At 42.1% G+C, this 24,807-nt stretch overlaps 2 protein-coding genes across 4 annotated transcripts in view; one reads left to right on the forward strand and one right to left on the reverse strand.

The window, feature by feature from the left end:
- The window catches only part of WDR3 (WD repeat domain 3), a 31,232-nt gene that overhangs the window by 5,452 nt on the left and 973 nt on the right, over positions 1 to 24,807 (forward strand). For all 3 annotated transcript variants that reach the window (XM_086717944.1, XM_086717946.1, XM_025932194.2), the window contains exons 4-26: positions 1,238 to 1,356; positions 3,467 to 3,545; positions 4,434 to 4,529; positions 5,460 to 5,573; positions 5,780 to 5,881; positions 6,326 to 6,423; positions 7,289 to 7,396; positions 7,910 to 8,140; positions 10,485 to 10,578; positions 12,651 to 12,752; positions 14,327 to 14,412; positions 14,801 to 14,936; positions 15,621 to 15,677; positions 16,943 to 17,043; positions 17,262 to 17,373; positions 17,791 to 17,925; positions 18,202 to 18,252; positions 19,235 to 19,300; positions 19,798 to 19,890; positions 20,379 to 20,426; positions 21,325 to 21,368; positions 23,016 to 23,144; positions 24,649 to 24,742. In XM_086717944.1, coding sequence (XP_086574070.1) covers positions 1,238 to 1,356; positions 3,467 to 3,545; positions 4,434 to 4,529; positions 5,460 to 5,573; positions 5,780 to 5,881; positions 6,326 to 6,423; positions 7,289 to 7,396; positions 7,910 to 8,140; positions 10,485 to 10,578; positions 12,651 to 12,752; positions 14,327 to 14,412; positions 14,801 to 14,936; positions 15,621 to 15,677; positions 16,943 to 17,043; positions 17,262 to 17,373; positions 17,791 to 17,925; positions 18,202 to 18,252; positions 19,235 to 19,300; positions 19,798 to 19,890; positions 20,379 to 20,426; positions 21,325 to 21,368; positions 23,016 to 23,144; positions 24,649 to 24,742 — 2,295 coding nt within the window. The remainder of the gene's footprint in view (positions 1 to 1,237; positions 1,357 to 3,466; positions 3,546 to 4,433; positions 4,530 to 5,459; positions 5,574 to 5,779; positions 5,882 to 6,325; positions 6,424 to 7,288; positions 7,397 to 7,909; positions 8,141 to 10,484; positions 10,579 to 12,650; positions 12,753 to 14,326; positions 14,413 to 14,800; positions 14,937 to 15,620; positions 15,678 to 16,942; positions 17,044 to 17,261; positions 17,374 to 17,790; positions 17,926 to 18,201; positions 18,253 to 19,234; positions 19,301 to 19,797; positions 19,891 to 20,378; positions 20,427 to 21,324; positions 21,369 to 23,015; positions 23,145 to 24,648; positions 24,743 to 24,807) is intronic.
- The window catches only part of SPAG17 (sperm associated antigen 17), a 236,047-nt gene continuing 230,893 nt past the window's right edge, over positions 19,654 to 24,807 (reverse strand). The window contains exon 51 of the mRNA XM_086717947.1: positions 19,654 to 19,840. The gene's annotated coding sequence lies outside the window, so the exon portion shown is untranslated. The remainder of the gene's footprint in view (positions 19,841 to 24,807) is intronic.

The raw sequence follows: 24,807 nt of genomic DNA on the forward strand, positions 1-24,807 counted from the left end.
ACACTAGAAGTAAGTATCTGCTACTAAGGTAGAAAGGGACTTTAAGCATGTCAGTAAAGAAAGAAATTACAAAGGAAAAGATCAATAGATTTGAATATTTAGATTTAAAGCATTTGTACATTAAAAAAAAAAAGGAAACTTATTGAGAGTAAATCCTGAGTTGTCACAGGGAGAAATTTTTTTTCCTTTTATCTTCTTTGCTTTTTGTTGTATTTGTACGAGAAGATGGGTGTTAGCTGAACCTGTTGTTGTCATGGTGTACATGCACCTCAAGTTTATCCAGTGATGTATGATTGTTATTTCTCAATGAAACTGGAAAAAAAGTTAAAAGACATTGAAAAAGGGGACATATTTAATATTTTCAGTATAGGAAGGATTAATAGCGTTCATCTCATAATAACTTTACAAACGAGCCAAAGGTAAGACCCTAAGGAGGATGAAAGACGTGACCTAGCAGTTCAAGAGAGGTACAAACGGCCAGCAATCACCGTAGAGCATGTGCAGAATTTCTTGTGAGTATTCAGAAATGCAAATCCAATAAATACTGAGACAGCATTTTTAACTTCTGAAGTTGGCAGTGGTTTTTGAGAAGCTAATAATATCCAGAGCCAAAGGGATGGGAAAACTGGCCTTGTCATTCATATCCCTGGTGGACCTACAGATTGGTGCAAGTTAAAGAGATCGCCTTGTCGTGATGAATTGCAAACTTGAAAAATAACACCTTTTAACCCAAGAATTTCCCTTTTTAGTATTCTGATCTGAGGTATATACAAAGATTTCTGTGCAAGAATGTTCATTTCCACATATTTATGATAGAAATTTGGGAACTACCTAAGTGGTTAAAACAAAAAATTTTAAATGGGTTATGGTATATCCTTAGGATTGATTATTATATGATCACTGAAAATGAGAACAGTCTGGAGGGATGTGGAAAAGTGGAGATATTTTAAGTGAAAAAAGTTGGGGGGGGTTATAAGATGTTACCAATAACATGATCCCAGTTTTCTAAAAATAACCTGGATGTTGGATTGGAACATTATAAAACAGCATACCTGCAACAGTGGTTACATCTGGGGGGTGGAATTAATGGTGTTTATTCCCTCTGTACTTTTTTGTATGTGTTTCCAGATTTTCTACAGTTTTCTGTTATATCACCTTTGCAGTAAAAATGCTACTCCTATTGTTTCTCAAGGCACTGTGGTAAAGAAAATTCTTCTGTATTATCTGATCCCTTTAGGACACAGATACTATCGTATGGGATGTGATCAATGAAAGTGGCCTCTACCGTCTGAAGGGGCACAGGGACGCCGTGACACAAGCATTGTTTCTACGAGAAAAGAATCTACTAGTTACTAGGTAAAGAAATAACAGTTTCGTTTCCAGTTCTTTCCTATGTGAATGCATCAGAGAGGGTTTCAAAGAGGAAACGTGCCTCATTGCTTCCTCATTTCTCTGCACTCTCCTCACGCTCATGTGCTCGCTTCCTCCTTTGCCCTCCGCATTCCTCTGTCCTTTCCTCTTTTCCCCAGTGGTATCATAGAAGCTATCCAGAGTTGTTTCTAGCATCTTTAAAGTATCTTTTCTGATTTGTTATTGTTATCCCCTGGCATTAGCTTTTCCGTGTTCCTTAAACCTTGACATGCCTTTCATAGACTGAGCTGTCTGCTTTCTGGATCCCTAGAAAGTCAGGAAAGCAGAATGTGGAGCAATGGGCTGGTGTAAATACCAAGTGCTTGAATTCCTGCCTGCCTTTTGAGAACAGACGTGCTCTATACGTAACCCTTCTGAACGTCTCTTAGGTTGAGCCATTTGAAATTTCCGTTTGTGTAGGTCAAACATGATATCCGCCATTTCGTATGGCTCAACCTTCTATAATAATTATTGGTCCTGAGGAATGGCCACCCGGGGAAGTTTGGGATCCTAAGGTTTGCCAGCAGTAACTAGAAGAACTTTAGTAATGACTCAGAAGCAGTTATGAAGGAGCACTGAATGGCATACCATTGGTGGGTTAGTTCCTGTGGGATGGCACATTGGTGTATCTTGTTAGATAACACAAGTTCTATGAGAGAACGACTAAGGTTCCACTAGAATTGTACCCTTTATAGCTCAGTGAACAGTTGACCCTTGAACAACAGATTTGAATTGGGCCGGTCCACTTATCCGTGTGTTGTTTCCAATAAATAGAATACTGTAAATGTGTTTTCTCTTATGAATTCTTAACATTTTCTTTTCTCTAGCTTTGTTGTGAGAATGCATATTACATACAACGTAAGCATTAAGCAGCTGTTTATGTTTTTGGTCAACAGTAGACTGTATGTGAGTAGTGTTTTGGGGGAGTCAAAGTTGTATGTTGATTTTTGACTCCACTGGGGTGAGGGAGCCGGTGCCCCCTAACCCCCCTCATTGTACAGGGGTCAATTGTTAAAAAAAAAAAAAAAAAAAGGAAATAACACAGTGAGGTGGGATTGTATACGAAAGACTTCATAAATTGGGTTTTTTGTCTTTTGGTTTTTTTCCAGTTTGGTCATGAAGGAGAATTATATTGGATTTATATTAGTGAAGAAGCAGGGAAGAGGTGTTTGAGGCAGGAGGAGTAGAGCTCATTGGCAGGGAGACTCAGAAGCCAATTAACGAGAGGTTTTGAAAATGGTGCTGAAGAATTTGATTTTGATTCTATAGAGAACCTGGAGCTAGTGTAAGTTTTAAAAGTTGTGATTATCTGATAGTAGTTTATTGGACGTAATGAAGGAACGGGAACGGACAAAGAGATCAGATGAAAAGCCATGAAAATAATTCAGGCAGTAGAACTGAAATTCAGGCTTATGTACAGAAATGGATTCAAAGGAGTGAAGGCCTCACAGAGGCGGCATAGAGACCAGCTGGAAGCAGGAGATGGGGGAGCAGAAGAGATCCGAGGTATTTCTGTGTCAGACAGCTGACGGAAGGAAAAGGTTAATGCTGCCATGCTTGAAATGATGGGCCACAGGTCCATCACACAGGTGATATGTGCCTCATCACTCTGAATTCAAGGTTATTTTTGTGCTCGCAGGTGCAACGTGGTATTTTGTACCTAATAGCCACATGGAGTTAGGATTTTTTCCTCCTTAAAAAAAGGAGGATTAGGGGCGCCTGGGTGGCTCAGTGGGTTGAGCATCCAACCTTGGCTCAGTTCATGATCTCATGGTCCATGGGTTCATGCCCCACGTCAGGCTCTGTGCTGATAGCTCAGAGCCTGAAGCCTGCTTCGGATTCTGTGTCTCCCTCTCTCTGACCCTCCCCTGTTCATGCTCTGTCTCTCTCTGTCTCAAAAATAAATAAACACTAAAAAAAATAAAAAAAAAAAAAAAAGGAGGAGGAGTAGCATTAGACATGTTGCTGTGTGTATTTTTTTGAAGACAACAAACGAGTCCTTGATGTCCTGTTTACTGATTTTTCCTCATAAAATTTTTCTCGTTTCTTTTTTTAGTGGGAAAGATACCCTGGTGAAATGGTGGGACCTTGACACCCAGCACTGCTTTAAAACGATGGTTGGCCACCGAACCGAGGTACGTGTAGGGTCACGGGCCCAGGGAAAGAATGGCAAGGCAGAAAGAAAAGATGGTGTTCTCTCCTGCTTTGTTTTTACTGCTCCCAGTAATCCTTGCATGCTGTCCTGAGAGACAGAGAGGTTGGTGCGGTGGAGGAAGTGCCGGCTGTGGGAGCAGATACAGCTGCTTCGGGATTTAGTAAAGATTGGCCTTGGATAGGTTTTTAACCCACGAATAGGAGTTTCATTGCTTCTAAGTAATGCATCCACCTTTATGATTGTAGGGGGGTTTAATGACACTGTACAGTGCCTGGTCCGGTGACACGTAAACAGCAAACGTGGCCATTTTAAGAGTCACCTGAACATACATATTTTCAGTGAAGAGCAGGAGTATTTTAGATCGTTGTATCCTCCTCCATGTTTTGTTCTTACCAGGCTTTCAAAAACATACCTGGAATTTATGATGATGAAAAGCAAATTAGATTCTTTGTTGATTCGCAACAATATTGTTCTTAGATGTTTGAGGCTGAAAATTATACAGTAGACATCAATGGGGGTACCTTTTATTTGCAAGGCACTGCTGAAACAAAGAAGTACCAGACTTAAAATCGTCCTTTGAGTGGATTCTAGTTAGATCGATTTGTGCTGAACAGCCATTATGTAAATTTAAGGGTAGGAAATTACAGAGAAACTTCTAGTTACTGCATGAACAGCGGTTCTACCACAGACCACTTTTTCTTTCCAAAGGTGAGAATTTCTTTCAGTATTTTGAAAAGATTACCTTAATATTAGCTTTGTAAATTCCAAAGGGATTTCGCTACAGATAGTATACTTAGACTTTTGGAATGCCACATCATATATCCTAGAATGTCTTAAAAATCCTGTTTGATCTTTTTATACCCTGTAGGTGTGGGGGTTGGTTCTCGTGTCAGAAGAAAAGCGACTCATCACTGGGTCTTCCGACAGTGAGCTGAGGGCGTGGGACATAGCCTACTTACAGGAGGTAATTGCTTTTCTGATTATGGGCAGTGCTGTGTTTTAGCAGTGTCATGGGCTCATCGAATTTAGAATCAGATGTAATCATTGAGTTCTCATTGTACTAGAAGGAATTCTATCACTGATAACTTCCAACTCCTAAACAGATATTTTTTTTCTTCATTATTAGTGCCATTGCCCTCATTCATTTGAGCTTGAAGAAAGATAATTTTAAGTTACACCTTCTGGTAATGCTAATCTTTTACTTTGTGGAACTTTTAGCACAAAATTCCTGGACCTTTGGGTGTCCGTGGGTGGACTTAAGAATATGTGTGGCCCTTTCCCTTTGGACAAAAATCTGTGTAAAATTTCCATGTGTTTATAAAAATATATTCTGAGAAGATCTGTTACTTTCTCAGATCCCTAAAGATTTTGTGTGGAAAAAAGTTTATGGACCTCAGATTTAGCTGGAGTTAGGTGTGGAGTGTTGTGTTCAGTAGCTGTTCTGGTGGGTTCTACTGCAGTAGTCTAGGCTGTATCTTTGCTTCTTTAAAGGAGAACATATAACCTCTGTAGGTTTTATTGCCTCTGTCGTTCTCAATTCCAGACTTGAATCTTTCCTCCACAATATGGTGGTAGCTCTTTCACCTAAGAAGTTTTTAAAGTTAATGAAGAGTCAGTCACCTTTTTTTTTTCTATCTTAGATTAAGTTAATAACTTATTAGCTATAGTCCGTATATTTCAGAAAGTTATTGGAGATAGGATAGTGAACACTGTTGTTTGCATTTGCTATAGTCAGTTTTTAAAATACTCTAGTAAACGTCCTACCATTGAAGAGGTTTGATCAAAGAGAACCCTAAATGGAAGTTACCGGTGGCCTCATATGAGGATAGGTTTCTAAGTCATTAGGGCTGGGACACATTATTTCAGCTTTTATTTTCCCATTTTTATAAAACAGATGGATGACCTAGAAGAACCAGAGCCCAAGAAAAGCAGAGGGTCTCCCCCTGGGATACAGGATACACCTGAGCCTCAGGATGGTACCCCGGAGACAGATGAAACTCCTGAGGATGTAATTCTTTTTTCTTTTTGTTTCTAAGCTTCATTTGAATTGAGTCGTGGGAACAATGAGAATTGGAGATTTTTTAATTTAAAAATTTGCAGTTCTCATCATTTCAGGAAATACCTTTGTCACCCGCATTTCTTAGAATCGTATCTTTTCAGAGGTTTGACAGGACTTGCATTTAACCTTCACCTTCTCCTTTGCTTCTTCCGTAGCGCATCCTTACGTGCAGAAAAGCTGGTTCCATCATGCGGGAGGGCAGGGACAGAGTCGTGAACCTTGCCGTAGACAGGACGGGCAGGATTCTAGCTTGCCACGTGAGTACCAGTCGTCAGAGAAAACAATAGGGATGGGCTCTTCCCTCTCAGAGACCGTGCTTGTTTCACATCCAGTGCAGAGACTGCGTTTCCCCCAGTCGTGTTAACAGTTCTGTATGTGCTGCTGTGTAGACTTAGGATCCCTAGCTTCTATTAGCATAACACAGTCATAGTTACTGTGATGGTCCTTATCGTTAGCGAGCATTAGTGTGTGCTTTCTAAGCAGTTTCATGGCATTAGCTTCCTCTTTGGTCTTGAGAGCAATGCTGTGATAGGAAGTGGTATTCCCACTTTACACACGAACCAACAATCCCAGAGAGAGGGAGTTGTCCCAGCTAATACAACCAGGAAGCCCTGAAGGAACATTCTTGTTTAGGTCTTAGTGAGAAAAAGCTACATTAAAAATTGCCTTTCCTGGACTCACGTCAACTTTCACCTTTCTAGGGAACCGATTCTGTGCTGGAAGTGTTCTGCATCCTTTCCAAAGCGGAAGTTCAGAAGAAAATGGATAAGAAGATGAAAAAAGCTAGAAAGAAAGCAAAGTTAGTTTTTTTAAAAATATGTACTACTAATAAAATATCTTGGGTGGGCCACATAGCCCTGATAGAAAAACTTCTTTAAGGAAGTGATTACCCTGCTAGTGATTACTGTTAAAAGCTAGAGAAGATTTTGTGTAGCACTGATAGTCCAAATTTTAAATTTCTGCTCCACGGTACAACTTCATAGTACATTCCTGAGCTCTTGAGCTCAGAGCCATACAGAACTACAAAAGCTGTACAGATTTCGTAAAAATAGTTTGTAAATGATTTTGTTCTCAGGCTGGCAGGTGTCTTCAGTGACAGCAGCCCATACAGAACGAAGCTGGGTTGCATAATGCTAACAGTGTAGGTCATGACGAGAAAGACTGTAGCAATGACATTTGGGGGCAAAATAACCTTGGAATAGGTTGTTATAATAACCACAGTAACTGTTTCCTCAATGGTTGAAATTTAGCAAGGCTCAAAGGAAAAGACACCTGACTTGGCAAATTTTTTGAGACCTCTGGTTTATCTGACATTGTTAGATTGATAGGTACAGGTTAGTGGATCTTGTAAAAAGTTCTGAAGTAAAGAAAGTTTACTAGGAACATATCATTGGGATAGTTTGAATTACAAAGACTTGGCCCAGGAAATTTTATGGGCCATTGCCTTCAGAATCCATTTATTGAGGGTACCTGTTAAATGGAATAAAACTTTGTATTTATGACACTGTAGTTTACAAAGCACTTCTGCATACACTGTGTTGTCTAATTCTCACGGTAATCCTGTGGTTAAGTGACTCCCAGGATCACACAGAACTTGACTCAAGTAATTGCAAAGATTCTTCTAGAAAAGTAGTAGCATGATAGTCTTTTTCCCCCCTCTCTAGATTAAATTCTTCCAAAGGGGAGGAGGAAGACCTTGAAGTCAATGTTGAAATGACTCTGCAAGATGAAATCCAACGGGTGACTAATATCAAAACTTCTGCCAAAATCAAGTGAGTAAAAATAAAGTATCTGTACTTGAAAGTAGCATTGTAGAAATATTGTGCTACAAAGTTGTATTAGCTTTTTCATGCTATTTGTAAGCAGCCTAGAGGAATTATATATTTGGAGACAGTGATCATGGGATACCTGCCCTCACCATGGGCCAATTATTCATCATCTCATATTTGTTTTATTAGAATAACCTTTTCTATTTATTTAGTCTTCTTTCCTGCTATTTAGAAAGAAAAACATGTACCCTATGTTCCAAAAGGATTTAAGGTCACTTAAAAAATTATACACACAAAAGCAAGTTATATGTCGGATTCATTATCTGAGCCCAGGTTTCTTTGACTTAACAGCCTATGCTCAATGACTGTCCAATTCTCAGAGCACTTGTTGTAAAATTCTTTACAGTTGCTCAAATGTCTTAGGTTGAGGACACGGTGAAGCCGTTCTACTAGAAAACGTTCACCTTGTGAGCGAAGATGGTAGCTAGAACATTTATGAATTATTTTCTCATGCAGATCCTTTGACTTGATTCACTCGCCTCAAGGAGAGTTGAAGGTGGTCTTCCTGCTGCAGAACAACTTGGTGGAGTCCTATTCGCTGAGCCCATCTGCACCTGCTCCTCAGGCTGTGAGGACGAGCAGAATCACCATCGGGGGTCATCGCAGCGATGTGCGGACTCTGTCTTTCAGCTCAGACAACATTGCTATCCTTTCAGCGGCGGCGGAGTCCGTGAAGATATGGAACAGGTTTGTGAACTGGTGCTCTCCATAGCTTTATCCAGTCGTGTGATTTTCCCCGTGAATTAGGTTTAAGTACGCTTTTTTGGTTTTAAGTTTAATTATGTATTTTGAGAGAGAGAGAGACAGAGCAGCACAGAGCCTGACATGGGGCTTGATCTTACGAACCATGAGATCGTGACCTGAGCCAAGATCAAGAGTCGGACGCTCAACTGACTGAGCCATCCAGGCCCCCCAGACTTGAGTACTCTTGGTGGTTGGTTGTTAGTCTCTTCAGGCCCTACCTACAGTTCCCTCAGAACGTATCTTAACTGTAGGCGTGTGGAGTTTAGAGTGGGAAAAGTTGCCTTTTTAAATTTGGTGCCCAAGAAATGCAAGCTTATTCCATGTGTGAAGCTTGTCGCTGTACTTGGCTCGAGGAAAATGCACAAACGTGCTGCCTGTTCCTTCAGTTCTAATAGGCTGTTAGTGCTGCCCAGTATTTTGACTGCAATTTCTCATTCCTGACTTTCCTAGATGACTATTCTATACCTTCTGTCTCCTCAAACCCCAGACACCCCTAGCACCTATAAGCTAGTGAGCTTGCTTCCTAGTTCACTAAAAAAACGGAATCCTAGAAACCGTTCACGTGCTCCCAGCATATCTGCCAACTAGGCTGCATCTACACCCACATAATTCGTCTTCCCTCCTGTTACCATGGTGGCGCTCCTAACCAGAATTCCCCACGACGTGTACCTGAGGTTCTTCCTCTGCTCCCTGCGAGCGCTGGTCCTCCTCCTCCACCTGTAACTTGCCTGCTCTACCGGATCGTTCCCCTCAGCCTACAGATGCGCTCTAATATCTCCCGTCTCAAAAGTAATGCCCCGTTTCCTGCTCAGTCTCTCCAGAGCCAGCCCATCCTCTGGTTTCTTTTCTCCATTCTGTCTCCATTCTCCATTAGGCCTTTCCCCACTGTCTCGCCACAGCAGCTCTTGTCACCTCATCACTGATCTTCATGTTTCTGAATCCCGTGACCCAAGAGCTTCATGTGACACTCTCCTTGAATTGATAACTTCCTTGGACTCTCATTACTTCCTCTTCCTCTGCTGGCCGTTCCCTCTGTCTGTGCCGGGTCCTTCTTACCTTTCTGATCTCCAAGTGTCTGACTACTTCCAGGGCAGAGTCTTTGGACCTTTTCTCGGTCTACGGTCACTTCACACTGCTTTCTCTGTACTCACCATGCATAAATGTTTCTCTAGCTTTAGCCTCTCCCTGAACAGCAGACCCTTACATTTAAGTAAGATGGATGTCTAATTGGGCACGTCAAGGTTTTATGTCCCAAACCATGCTTATGATCCTGTTTCTCTGACAGCCTACCCACCTGCTCAGGGCCATTCCCCCATCCCTGGCCCCGTTCACTAGCAGGTCCTGTCAGCTCTACTGTCAGGACATGGCCAGCATCTGACCACATGTTATCACCTGTGTGGCCACCACCAGCCCCATCCGCTGTCCTTCCTCCCCCGGGTTGTCGCGATAGCTTCCTGACGGGTCTCCCTGCCGTGTGCCTGACCCTCTGCGGTCTCTCCACACAGCCACCAGAGTGCTCACAAACCTCCCCTCTGACTCCACTCCCGTTCTGCTGCCCTAGAGCTTGCTGGCCTGTTGTCATCCCCTAAACACAGCAAGAACGTGCCCCTGTGGTGGCGGTTGTGCTCTTGGTCTTTGTGCCTGGAACCATCTTCCCCATTATATACAGGCTTTCTCCCTGTCTTCTCACCAAATGACAGTCCTGCCCTCGACCAGGACGCCCTCCTCCTCCCTTCTGACCAGCATGGTTTCTCTGGGACACCTGCCAGCACTGGATAGGCCAGCATGTGGCTGCCTTGTTCCTAAAGAATGTTCGGGTTTATGAGGTTCAGGACCTCTTTTCTGTTCAACACACTGTTATATTGCCAGCACCTAGAATAGCATGTGGCATTCAGTAAGTTGTTGATTGAAGTGGGCATTTGATGTTTATCTGTTGAATGGATGAATGCTTATGGTCCAATAAAATGAACTTTACTTGCAGAGATATTAATATGCTAATTCAGCCTATAATCCTCTGGGCTCACGTCTTTATGGTGGCACATCGGGCTCCGTTGAGCCCAGCACATGCTTTTTTATGCCCTGCTGTTACATAATCTCTGTTCTTTAGGATTAGGAGGCTCCTACACAAAAAATAAAGTTCGGTGCCATGTAACTTTTTTCTCTCTTGACTATAATTAGGTTTGAGCCAAAGTCCGTGGCTAGGTGTGTATTGAACGTACGCATTGACCTCTAAGATGAGGAGGCAGGTTTCTTAATGTGTGAGTTCTTTATTCCTTCTTTCCCACAGGGCCACGCTACAGTGCATTCGCACCATGACCTGTGAATACGCGCTTTGCTCGTTCTTCGTACCTGGTGACAGGCAGGTGGTCGTAGGAACAAAGGTAAACAGACTTCTCGCACTCTGGAGGCTCTTCTCAATATTCTTAAAGTTGTTTGAGAATTCTGGCTCCTGTTTTTGCACAGAACAGGAATGTATTAGAAATGTATTAGAGCTGGATGATATGTGAAGGTTGGTAGTTGGTTCCCCTTTTTTTTTTTGAGGGGTTTTCTTTTTAGTTGTAGGTTCTTTATTTTATAAAAAAAATCAAACCTTATGTTATGAGTAATAAAATTACAATCATGACCTTGAGATCACTGTCCGTGTTTTGGTGATCGGCCTTTCACGCATCTTTTTATGAGCACCCACGTAGTTTTAAGAAGACTAATGATAAAATATACAAAGTACTTAGTGTCATGCTTGGCAGATGGAAGCATTCAATGGAGACAGACTGACTAGTCCTCATTCCCAGTTGCTAATCAGATTGGAAGATAGACATGCAGGAATGAGCAGACACAGATTTGGGTTCAGATTCTCCCCCAAGGTCACCAAACTTCTCTTAGTGCGTTTCCTTATCTGTATAATAGGATGGTGACACTTGTTTTTTTGACAGTGGCTTTTGCACTAGATGGGCCTACGTCTGAGTGCTAGATTTTCCACTTGCTAGCTGTGAGAACTTTGGACATTACTTACTCCTGTAAGTCTTGGTTTTCTCACGTAAAATGGGGTGAATAACCTACGTCACAGTAGGTAAAGCACTTAGCGCAGAAACTGACTCACAGCAAATAACTATTGACTAAGAGCTGGTAGTAGAGGCACAGGGAGAATAAGGTCATGGAATACTTTAAAACGTGCTTTGCAAGTTATTTGTCATCGTTACCCCCTAAACCAGTGCTGTGTGCACGTGATCACTTTATTAGAAATCCTGTGTATCACAATGGGTATTTTTTGCCCAGCTAAAAGTGTAAAATAAGCTAGAGAGATTTCAGGGTCAGTGTTGGAATGGACATTAAATTCCAATTAAAAGTTTCTCTCATCTTTCATTCATTCTTTCAACAAACGCCCCTGTATTGTTTTTGTTAGGAAAGCATGTTGTGAGTACCTTCCAAGTCCACCTACCTGTATGACTAAAGTGCAGCCCCCACATCCCAGCCCAGTCTCTGATCATTTAACGTACGTGATCTTATTTAACGCCCACAGCAGCTTAGAGAGGTTGCTGCTATAAGCCCCATTTTGCAGATGAGAAAATGGGCTCTTGGAGGTGAATTCAGCAGTAGTCAGCCCTGGGACCCCAGTCCTTCCACCTTATGCTCTCCGCACCCCCCTTTCCCTGCAGAAGCCCATCATAGAGCGGGCTTTGCTGCTGTGTGTGTTCCTCGCTTGGTATTGTGACCGTGGCATATCCCAATTTCTAAACAGGAAGTGTGTCTCATTGTTTTCTAAGCCTTTGCAGTTTTTTTTTTTTTTTTTTTAAATTTTTTTTTTAACGTTTATTTATTTTTTTGGGACAGAGAGAGACAGAGCATGAACGGGGGAGGGGCAGAGAGAGAGGGAGACACAGAATCGGAAACAGGCTCCAGGCTCTGAGCCATCAGCCCAGAGCCCGACGCGGGGCTCGAACTCACGGACCGCGAGATCGTGACCTGGCTGAAGTCGGGCGCTTAACCGACTGCGCCACCCAGGCGCCCCTGCAGTTTATTTTTAAGTCCATTGCCCTCCCTAGCATTGTAGGTAGATTTCTGTTTTTCACTGTCGGTGTACTGGAGAGGAGGAAACCAAAACTAGATGGAGAAATGTTGGTTAAGCCAGATACCATTTAAAATTGCTTTAACTCGAAAGGTTTTTAGGAGCATTTGCTGCTGTGTTTTTCCTGGTTTGCCTCTGGCCATGCTGTTGCCCTTCTGAAGTGGAGGGACCAGTGAAAGTGATGAGCCCAGTACTGTGAGGCCGCAGGCTCTGTTGTTGGGCAGCAGAGCAACCCTGCCAGAGACTGCTCCACGCATCAGTGGCCTCACTCACCACGCGGAACGTGCGCTCCATTCACAAGCAGTTGGCCACATCTAAATTGTGTAGGCATGAATCTTAGAGGGTATGGATGTGCTCATTGGAGCTGTGCTCATTTTGTGTCTTCCACAGACGGGTAAGCTGCAGCTTTATGACCTGGCCTCAGGAAATCTGCTGGAGACAGTAGATGCACACGATGGAGCTCTGTGGTCCTTGTCTCTCTCTCCAGATCAGGTAACTAAGCCAGACATTTGGATCCGGACTTCGTACACTAGCTGCCTTTCCCGTTGCTTGCATCAGCGTTTCCTGCTGCCTGCCAGAGATTCTTCAGGATATCTTTAAAGAAAGCCAACTTTTTGTCTAATCATGAGATTTTCTACGTGGTGGCATATCATGTGCCTGATAATACGGATAGCTGTCGTAGCAAGTAAATTCTCGTTCAGCTGCATGACATCAGATTACTTGGCCTTATGATTTTTACCAGTGCTTTGTGCTGCTTCCTAAAAGGAACTATTTCCTTGGGCAACGAAGTGCAGAGGATGCAGTAGACTTTCTGTTTCTCCTTTCAGTCCCTACATCCACGAGGCTAGAAGTCTAGCGTTTGTAGCAAACATATCAGCCCTTTCAAGTCAGTAACAGGGTGCTTCCCTTGTGAGGGGTCACCTTGGAGAACTGTATGCTTATTCTAGTAATGGTACTGTTGGTCAGCATTTTGAGATGTTTTTTGACAATACTTTAATAAGAGCTTGTGGCCCATTCACTTGAACCTTCTCGATAGTGGCAAACCATCTACTGAAAGTAGCTGTTTTTGGAAAAAATGGAATCTGGAAGTTAGAGCAGGTTACGTCGTCTGTGGTCAGAATAAAACAGCATTTAAAGTTTAAATAGTAGTAACATCTAGGATTCTATCTCTCGAAATATTTTTATTTTTTTTAACATTTATTTATTTTTGAGAGAGAGCGTGAGAATGAGTGGGGGAGGGGCAGAGAGAGAGAGAGAGAGGGAGACACAGAATCGGAAGCAGGTTCCAGGCTCTGAGCTGTCAGCACAAAGCCTGATGCAGGGCTTGAACTCACGAACCCTGAGATCATGACCTGAGCCGAAGTTGGACGCTTAACTGACTGAGCCACCCAGTTGCCCCTCTTAAAGTATTTTTATATCCATCTTATCCTTTATTCTTTCATAATGGTTTTAGAAGCTAGATAGTCTTGGTCATTTCAGCATCGCAAGAGTCCTTGTAAGGTTGTTTCCTATGTTACAAATCTCAAATGGCAGAATAAACACTTGCAATCTAGCTTTCTGACCCGTGTTCTATAGAGTTTAACACTACAATGCGATGGGACTGATTTTCTTGATATTAGAAAACAATTTCAAATGTATTTTACGCAGAGACATTGCAAGAATAAATTTATACCCTTCTGAGAAATACTTTGAATGAACTTATTTAGATGATCTAGTCTGTGTATATTTGTCAAACCATTTTATTAGCAGCAACTTCTTTTGACTGGTGCTTTCTTAGGTGGAGCAAAAGACCCTACAGTGTTCAGAGTCCTCCTGATGCTGAACGAAAGTATAGCTAGAACTTTCCCCTAGCTACTGTGTCTACATTAGCTCCTGCTAGGAATTTTCAAATAAGATCTGTGGCTGCCGCCCCACAAGAGCAAGGAGAGGGGTTAGGGAAACCACGTTTTTCTTCATTCTTCTCCCATGCCATTAAATACAAATGGTCTTTTATGCTATTTTGATGTCGTCTTATCAAAGTTTCCGTAACAAAATATTTTTTAATTGCAATGTCATTTGATTTTCAGCGTGGCTTTGTGACAGGTGGTGCAGATAAATCTGTCAAGTTCTGGGATTTTGAGTTGGTAAAAGATGAGAATAGTACCCAGAAGAGGTGAGTAGACATTTTTTAATTTGTGTCCTTGTTTTAGAGTGAAAACGGGGAACTACTGAATGGGTTTTTGACGTTTTTTTTTTTTAATGTTTATTTATTTTTGCAAGAGAGACAGAGCATGTGTGGGGGAGGGGCAGAGAGAGAGGGAGACACAGAATCTGAAGCAGGCTCCAGGCTCCCAGCTGTCAGCACAGAGCCCGACGCAGGGCTCGAACTCACAGACTGCATGATCATGACCTGAGCGGGAGTCGGACGCTTAATCGACTGAGCCACCCAGGCACCCGACATGTGTATTTCTCTTGTGCTCCAGGGACTTTTTGGAATTTTTGTCTGCCTTTTTAGAGCCCTCATTCATTAATTTTTCCCTTGATGCTTTCTGTCCTGCTAGACTTTCTGTGAAACAAACCCGAACCTTGCAACTAGATGAAGATGTTCTTTGTGTCAGTTACTCTCCCAATCAGAAGCTGTTGGCTGTCTCTTTGCTGGACTGTACTGTGAAAATTTTCTATGTTGACACTTTAAAGGTACAGTGATTATGCCTGCAAATAGTTTCTGTCTTTCTGACTGACCTTGGTTGGGTTGAGACTGTAAAGTGGCCCTAACTGTGCCCAGCAGTGGTAGGTTTCTAAAAATTTATACGGGAATCAAAACATTTTAGGTGCACTAGGAAAGCCAGAGTTTTAAAGAACCCTTGGGTTCATAAATTTTGCTTGAGGCAAGTTCTATTTCGTAAGTTCAGAAAATCCTGTTGCAGCCAGTAGCTTAAGAGCATTGTTGGGTCTCCCAGGCAGTGCTTCCACACTTGGCTATATGTCGGGATCGTTTGGGTTGCTTTTAAAACTAGAAGATTACTGGGCCCTGGGCCCTGGGCCCCGAGTCGGCAGGACTGGATCTGACCTGGGAACATTGTTGTGAAGCGAGGGCCCAAAGTCTTTTCAGCTGAGAGGTGCTGTGAACGTCCCTGTGCCCTATTGTGCCTGAGGCAGTGGGTGTCAGGGGCATGCTGGGCTGTGGCAGGTGCATGCAGGGTCCGCATGCTGGACCCAGGCTGAGCTGCCTTCAGTGGTTTGTCTTCTCGGGAAATACAAAGCAATCCAGAACAGTGTTCATTATATTTTAAAGTTATATTTTTGATCCACTTGTAACAAACAGTGCCTATATTTTATAGATAGATGTGAATTATTTGTTCTTTTCTTTTTAATACTTAGTTTTTTCTCTCACTGTATGGACACAAACTGCCTGTTATATGCATGGACATCTCTTACGTAAGTAAAATGTAAACAGTGTCTCAGAAACAAGTTGTCTTTTCTAAAGCACTTTCTTAGTTCTTGGCTTGCTATCTTCACTTCAGAGCATTTTTTCATCCTGTTGTTAATCTTTCACCCAAAAAAGCCATAAAATGACATATGTTATAATTGTACCTTAAATATGTATATTACTTTAGTACTTTCAGAATACGTTCACAAATGTCTTAATTAATCCTTAAAACTAACCCCACTGTGGATTTTCCAGATAGTATTTTGCTGTCTAAAATACTATAATTGGTAGACTGCCCTAAAATACGATTTTTAAAAAGGCTCCCCCTTTGTTCTGAAGGATAATGCTGGTGAGGAGGATGGAACTTGGCTTCGTATTTGGACACTTACCATATTTTGCACTATCTGTATACTTTTAGTCTCTTGACCAAAATCATATTTTTGCAATGTCTAGTTATGGCTAAGAGTGGCAATAATGTGTTTAAAGACACGATCTAGTCTGTGTGAAAGGGATCAGCCCCGTGCTGTAGCTGTTTGAATTCCATGCGTTAACAGTAGGTAGGTGTCACACAGTATTTCCGGTGTTCTTTTTTTAAATTTTTTTAATGTTTGTTTATTTTTGAGAGAGAGAGACAGAGACAGAGTGTGAGTGGGGGAGAGGCAGAGAGAGAGGGAGACACAGAATCCAAAGCAGGCTCCAGGCTCCGAGCAGCTTAGCACAGAGCCCTATGTGGGGCTCGAACCCACAGACAATGAGACCACGACCTGAGCTGAAGTCGGACGTTTAACCAACTGAGCCACCCAGGCGCCCCGTTTTCCGGTGTTCTTATGTTGACAACCATTTGAATGAGAAGTTGAGATAGGAAAGATAGGAGAAATAGAGATCAGGAACATGAGATAAAAGGCTGGGTTGCAAACTTTCCAGTAGGTTCTTCTTTCCTTCTTCCTCCCTCTTCCCCCAAATCCTAGGACAGAGATTAGACATTCTTCTTCCTATGTGTTTAACAACGTAAATAGGTAACTGACATCAGGGCACACCACCACCCTATAGCAGTACAAACCCACTGGAGCCGCAGAGTTCTTGCTCTCACTCAACAAGCTTTTAAAGGCAACCTTAGATAAAAGCAAAGAAATAGGTGCTCTTGATAGATGAAATTAATTGTTTGGTATTGATTTTACTGTTTCCAGAAAAAGTGGGTTAAATGTTCTGGGTAGTCTAATTGTAGGGTTTCTGATAGTCAAGCAAAGTAACGGTTTACTTCTCTTCCTTGTAGGATGGGACACTAATAGCCACTGGCTCTGCTGACAGGAACGTGAAAATCTGGGGTTTGGACTTCGGGGACTGCCACAAGTCTCTCTTTGCACACGATGACAGGTAGGTGCTGTCTTTTCAAAGACGTCCCTTTGCGTCACCTGTATCATTTCCCTTGTGCCTCTGTGTCTATTATTTTGGTGTTTTCAGACAGTCATAAATGTAAAATTCTAAAATATAAATAATCAGGCATTCTAGAACTAGCTCTTCAAAACTATGTGCATGAGACTCTTCACTAATGTGGAATTTGATGACATTTGCTCCCTTCTCTCACTTTTCAGCGTGATGTACCTCCAGTTCGTACCCAAGTCCCACCTCTTCTTCACCGCTGGGAAGGACCATAAGATTAAGCAGTGGGATGCGGACAAATTTGAACACATACAGACTCTGGAGGTGACTCTTGCTGCTTAGTTTCCTCAGTTCTCAGTACTTCAGAACTTTACTACTCAGTACTCAGTACTTCAGAACTACTTTTTTTCTTTTTTTAATTTTTTTTGTGTTTGTTTATTTTTCAGAGTGAGAGAGACAGAGGATGAGTTGGGGAGGGGCAGAGAGACAGGAAGACACAGAATCCCAAGCAGGCTCCAGGCTCTGAGCTGTCAGCACAGAGCCTGATGTGGGGCTCGAACCCACAGACTGTGAGATCATGACCTGAGCCAAAGTCGGACACTCAACCGACTGAGCCACCCAGGCGCCCCTTTCAGAACTACTTTTAAGATCAAGTGTGGGCTTCCCACTGATGTAGAGCAGGTATCGGTCAATGAATAAGGTATTTCCTCTCAGGGTTTTTGTTTTTGTTTTTCTCTCCAGGGGCACCACCAGGAAATCTGGTGCTTGGCTGTAAGCCCCAGTGGAGACTATGTTGTGTCATCGTCCCATGACAAATCTCTGAGACTTTGGGAGAGAACAAGGGAGCCTCTTATTCTTGAGGAAGAAAGGGAGATGGTAAGGACTTAGGCTTGGTTACGGAGGTGCTGGTGGGTATCTGACCTGCTGTCCCAGCCGCGGCGTTCTGTCTAGTGTGGCCACCCCTCAGCCAGTGCGAATCCAGGGACCTCCAGGAGATGTTTCCAGCACTACTGTCACCGATTCAGCAGCCACACAGAGACAGAGATGCTATTGGGGACTGCATTTTGAAAGAAGCAGCTTTTCAGTCTCATTTCACTTCATGTAGAGACCATGTTTTTTCTTCCAGATTAACTTCTATCTCTCTCTTGACAGCAAAGGGAAGCAGAATATGAGGAGAGCGTGGCCAAAGAAGACCAGCCAGTAGTAAGTAAATCTTTTGGGACTCTGAGATTGAGCCCTGTAATTATCTTATTTGAATTTACTTTAGTTTCAAGAATTTCTAATGGAATTAGAATTAGGATCAGATGCTGAAGTCATCACCAGCTCATGCAGGACGCTGTCTGTGCAGTCCTGTTTGATTCAACTGTATATCCTTATTTTGAGGGACAAATGACTGACCAAATTTGGTAATGCATGATTGTCATTCTCGCTATTGTTTTGTTTCATTTTTTAAGGAGGCCTCATGGAATCATAGAACAAATATAAAAATCAAAAGTTTTCAGAATTTGGGGTTTTTTTTTGCCTTTAATTTGAGAGAGAGAATGTGTGAGCACATGCTAGTGGGGGAGGAGTAGAGGGAGAGAGAAAGAGAGAGAGAGAGAATCCCAAGCAGGCTCCACACTCAGTGTGGAACCCAGTGGGGGCTCAACCCTCACAACCCTGGGACCATGACCTGGAACCAAAATCGAGAGTTGGACACTAAACTGACTGAGCCACCCAGGCTCCCTTGGGCATTTTCTTTAAACTTTTGTAGAATAGGATATTCTCATAATAATGAATATAAAATACTTGCCAATGTCTGGCACTTAGTAAGTACCCTATTAACAGTAGTTGGTAACACCATGTTACCATTATTATAACATAGTGATGTCTGTTCTTTTCTGGATATAAGATTAATTTATTGTTTTGTTTTTTTTTTTTTAATGTCTATTTATTTTGAGTGAGAGCATGTACACGTGTGCAAGCAGGGGAGGGGCAGAGAGAGAGAGGGAGAGAGAGAATCCCAGGCAGGCTCCACGCTGTCAGCCTAGAGCCCGATGTGCAGATTGATCTCACAAATCACGAGATCACAACCTGAGGCGAATTCAAGAGTCAGATGCTTAACTTACTGAGCCACCCAGGTGCCTCTAATTGGTTCTGTAATGCCTCTCAGCAATATTGTCAAGGATCTCTTTTTTTCTGGCAGGTTCCAGGAGAGACTCAAGGTGACAATTACTTTACTGGAAAGAAAACTATTGAAACGGTCAAAGCGGTAAGTTGATACAGAATGTAGTATCTCATTTTTAAAGAGGATACCAACTTTTCAGTGAAAAGTTTTTGTCAACCAGATAGCCCTTTTGTGGCGAAAAGTTGATGAAATATGTAGGTGGAGATCATAACCCCTGTTTTCCTTCCTTGCAACCGAGGACAGAAGTAGTGCCAAGTCGGTGATGGTTTGTAGAAAGGAGAGCTCATTCTCCCCAGTGTTCTGGAAGCGGCACCTCTCAGGTGCCGGGAGCTGCCCTGCTCCCTGAGTGCACGTACATACGGTCTCACCGGAATCCAAGACGCTTAGTGTCCTCCCCATAAATTAGAAAGAAAAGAAAAACCAAAGACGTCTACAAGTGGCTGTCTGGCACTCTACTGACACGTGTTTATTACACGGATTCAAGTTATCTGGTAGTTCTCTAGTCAGGTCTTCTGGTTGCAGTGTTCTGGGATGATGGGGCATGTGGCAATGATGTCTGTCCTTTGTCCCCATCTGTGTAGGCTGAGAGGATCATGGAGGCTGTCGAGCTATACCGAGAGGAAACTGCAAAAATGAAGGAACACAAAGCCATTTGTAAAGCTGCAGGGAAAGAGGTGAGATAGTCCATGAAGTTACACTCTGAGAAACGTGTCTAAATGGAATTCCTGAGATGAAAGCCATCATTTTAGGACTTTCTTGACTCAGATCTGCAAATAGATCCCTATTACAGCTGGACTGTAATAGAGTCTTTCCTATTTCAAATATTAGAAAGAAGGAGTTGAGGGCCTAGGAGGAGGGAAGCTTGGTTTTAATGGAAAGCAAAAGAGAGGAAATTCCAGACTGAGGTGATCATTATATGGGGTAGAAACTCCTGCTCCTGCTTTGGTTGCAGAGGCACTGTAACCATTCCAGATTTCCAGATAAAATATTGTCCCAACTCATTCTCAGCACTATTAAAACTAAAAGGCCTGGCCATTGTTTTATATTCTTTCAATTTGTAGGGTTTCCCTTTTCAAAACTAGAGTACGATTGTCGCCCCGCCTGTGACAGGCACTATCCAAGTGTTGTTTTTTAATGACGTGATTTAATAATTTCTTCATAGGTTCCTCTTCCCATCAACCCCATCCTGATGGCCTATGGCAACATCTCTGTGAGTAGAGTGTCTAACAGCTTCCCCCTGGTTACTCAGAGGTTCCTTTCAGGGACAAGAGAGGCAAAGTAGGAAGTGAGGAGGCATGATTTTTTTTTTTTTAATGTTTGTTTATTTTGAGAGAAAGAGAGGAGTGTAAGTGGGGGAAGGGTGGAGAGAGAGAAGAGAGAATCCCAAGCAGGCTCCTTACTGTCAGCCCGGAGCCTGACACAGGGCTCGATCTCATGGACTGTGAGATCATGACCTGAGCCACAATCAGAGTTGGACTCTTAACTGACTGAGCCACCCAGGCGCCCCTCAAGAAGCATGATTTGAGGCTGGACGTATTGGGGAATACTTTGCCGTTAAAACTTTCTTTTGTCTTCCGTGGTGTTGAGTATTTCAAAAGGACCATTTTAGCGTAACTTCCAAGCCATCCTTTTGGTTGGACTGGATGGCATTCTCGTATTTTCTAGTGCTTATTTGTCCAGTTTCCAAAGCCCTCTTGCAGATTCTGTCCATGTAAATGAACTTGGAAATTGAGGTTTCCAGAGGAAAAGTTGGCATAGGTCAGTCAGATAGAGGAGGAGGGAGAAATGGGACAGCGTGTGCACATCAAGCAGTCTGCAGTATGTTCCATGCACGTGTCATTCGTTGCACTCATCCTGTGAGTCAGGGCAGCCTCATTTTACTGCTAGGAAACTGGCCTGACTCACAGATAGAAGGTAACACAGTTGGGGACTGGCAGAGCTGGACTGCGAACCCAAATGTGACAGACTCTAAGCCCGCACATGCATTGCCCTCTTAGAGCCCCGTTTGTCATGTGAGCGGGATCCCTGGTGTTTAGGAGATAGGAATGAGGGAGCCTCCGTAGAAACCAACCCAGGGTATCACTAAGGCTGCTGTGCTTCCTTTACAGCCTTCAGCTTATGTGTTGGAGATTTTTAAAGGAATCAAGTCGAGGTGAGTCCCAGTGTACGGTTACAATTTGTCAGCTGACATTTACTGACTGCCTGTCTGACCATGAGATAAACAGGAGTTATAACTGAGGGTTATTTTCCATATAAGTTGAACTATGTCAGCATTTTGATGGAAAATAATACATTATAAGGCTCTTTTTGAGGCAGAGCCAGGAGGCTCCTCCTAAACTATGAAGGGAAATTTTAGGGACAAACGAAGGGTAGTGCTACTGCACATTGGGGGTAATGAAAGCATCTATCATCAGTCACAAGTACCAACTGGTAACCTTTTCTGATTGTGTGTTTCCGATGGCTTATTTTTATTGGAATCCTGCTGTATATAATGTTGTATCCTGTCCTTTTTCACAGAATATTTCCTGAGCGTTTGCTCATGTTACCAATATTCTTCAAAAATAAATTCGTTGCGTTATATCAAAACACTCATTGCATGGATAATTACTATTGGATTTGCTTCTGATTTTTGCTGTTAGCAGTAGTGCTTCTGTGAACACCTTTACATAGAAATCTTCGTTGTTGTTTTTTAAGATAAGAATCCTAGCATAACAATAACTGATCAATGGGCATGAGCTCCGTAAAGGTCTGTGTTGCGGAATTACTTTCCAGAATGCTTGTAATGACTTTTTACCAGGCTTTGAAAAATTCTTTGCCAGTTTCAGAGGCAAAAGGTAGTATTGTATTATATTAATTTCTTTCAATTATTAATGAATTTGTTGGCCTTTTGTCTTTTTTTCCTGTGAATTTTTAGTTTCCCTTTCTTGTACTCTTCAGTAATTTCTCATTGGTTTCTAAAAATTCTTTATATCTCTTGTTCTGTATTTTTAGGATCATGTTTCTTGTTTGTGATTTACCTTTGGGTTTTATTTATGAGTTTGACCTACTGATAGGTCATAACAATTCTCAATATCTGAATCTGTCCCTTACAACAAGAAGTAAACAGACCTGAGGATAATGACGAAACTTCACTCGAGAAACGTAAAAGAAAATTTAAATGAATGGAAGTGTTACACATTCCTAGAAGGGAAGATTCAGTGTTCTAAAGATTTACTTGTTTTTTTAAAAAAACTAATTTACAGGTTGGTGACTCTAGTTGAAGTCCTCTTGAGATTTGGAATTGGAATTGATGAAATGATATTAGAGCTAGTTCAAAAAAAGTAAAACAAACAAGAAGAATAGCAAGAGAGAGTTAGATTCTCCTGGATTAAAAAGCTATAAAATTAGCAGAACTAAGATACTACAGGATTGTTGTCAGAATCAGTCAGTCATGAGGACCAACTTGAAAGCCCTGAAAGAGAGTCTAAAATGTAAAGATTCAATACATGGTAAAAGAAGTATCATAATGTAAAGGCGGAACATTCAACAAAAGACTTTGGAGAAACTAGTTAATCTGGAAAAACAGTTGGATTCTCCTATCGTGTCATGGACCAGAATGCATCAAATAGATTAAAATATTAAATGTAAAAAACAAAACATGGAAAAGAGGGAACCATCCAGAATATAAACGAATATTAAATTTAACTCTGAATGGGTAAGATCTATTCAAACATAAAATCATAGAAAAATCAGTAGAAGTTTTAAAATTGAGCAGGTTAAGAAATGTGGCATTTTTGGTGTTTATTCTCTTTGTCTTCAGCGAGCTGGAAGAGTCTCTGCTTGTGCTGCCTTTCTCTTACGTCCCAGACGTCCTGAAGCTCTTTAACGAATTCATCCAGCTGGGCTCTGATATTGAACTTCTGTGCAGGTGCCTCTTCTTTCTGCTCAGGTAACCTGCTTTCCAAAGAGTACCGTGTCTACTCGGCCTGACCGCCCCGGTGCTACTTTAGCCGATGGTGTCCACACTGGAATTAGGAACCCCAATGTTTGAGACTCAGAGATGGTTACAGGATTTCACTGCTGTGTGACATAAGTTATTTCTTATGCTGTGGAATCAGTCTTGTCCTTAAACAAGGGTCATGGTGGCCCATCTCTTTAAGTAATGAGGCGGAGCACTGCTCAGGGATGCTTAGTAGGCATAAGCCTCCAGGCTGCAGTAGCTCTGGTTCTGGTCTGTTTGCTGAGAGCCCAGTACCGAGTGGCCAGTTGGCCTCATTCGTTGTGTCTGTTTAACTGTTTAGTGTAAGCAAAAGGATTTGGTTTTGTCCTCCTAACAGCATCGTCTGGAATAGTGCCTTTATTTTCCTGGGTCTCTAGAAACAAATGGAAACATCAGGGCATATCCAGAGGGAAGTAAGAAACAATGGAAATATGTTTATTAGACTATTCTTAAATATGTAGAATTGCTCTTAATGTGTAATTGAGAAGAGTGTGTTTGTAGTAGTTTAAGAGTGTACTCTTGTATCTCTGCCCCCTCAGTCTCCAGCCGTTACAGCAGAGACCGGGAATAGAGACAGATCCAATACTCCTTGAAACGCTATTAGGAAGACAAGATACAAACTCATCAGCCAATACCAAAGAGTTAAAAAACCAACAAAGAGATATATTTAGAGAATTCGTATTTGAATTGACCTATTTTCATGACTCTTAATCCTGTGTTCCTTTTATTCCATCAAGATAGTAGCAATAGAAGAACAGGGATATGTTTATGTTAGTCTCTTGCCATATTTATAATTTGAGGCAAGTGATGAGGCCTCAAGTTGGCACTCAACGATGTTGCTAATAATTTCTTACTGCTTGGCATAAGTACTAAATCGGGGTTTCTGATCTTAAGGGAAACACTAGGAATATTTCCAGCATATCAGAGGGTTGGAGATGGCTAGTGCCTTACAAGTAGCTGTGACAGGTCACACATGAGTGTGAGTTACGCATCGAGAACATGAATTCATTGTAGGTCATCTTGGTACGTAAGTCAGAGTTTGACTCTCTCGTCAGTGACTATCTTCTTTTCTGCTGTGGCTTCCCTAGGAATGTTAACAAACCTTTGTTGAGTTAGCATTTCTTAGCACGCTCATTCCTCTCTGAGCTTTCCTAGAATACCGTTGTCAAAGTCTGCGGCCTCATGGTAGATGGCAGGGAAAAGGGCCAGCTTTGCAAACAAGTTGAATGTGTCATAACTTTTAGGATAGTATGTTAAAATTGACATCAGATAAAAGCGAGTAGTAGAGAGGAAACATCTTCAGCCATTTTTTATACTGCCATGATATGGTAAAATTAATCCTTTTTTTGCTTTTTTTTTTTTTTTTTTTTTTGCTTTATCTGTTTGCTTTTCTAGAAAGGATGAGCGGAGCACTACCTCTCTTTGTAACGTGACTGTTTTGTTTTTCTATTAGGATTCACTTTGGGCAGATCACTAGTAACCAAATGCTTGTGCCAGTCATTGAAAAATTAAAGGAAACAACTATTTCAAAAGTCAGCCAAGTCCGGGTAGGTGTCCCTGTAGTAATGCAGTAATGAGGGGGAAATCCTAGTGTGTGTGTGACTTTGAAGTA

The sequence above is a fragment of the Puma concolor genome, chromosome C1 (genome assembly GCF_028749965.1).
Source record: "Puma concolor isolate L17-30 chromosome C1, mPumCon1.1.hap2, whole genome shotgun sequence".
NCBI classification, from domain to species: Eukaryota; Metazoa; Chordata; class Mammalia; order Carnivora; family Felidae; genus Puma; species Puma concolor.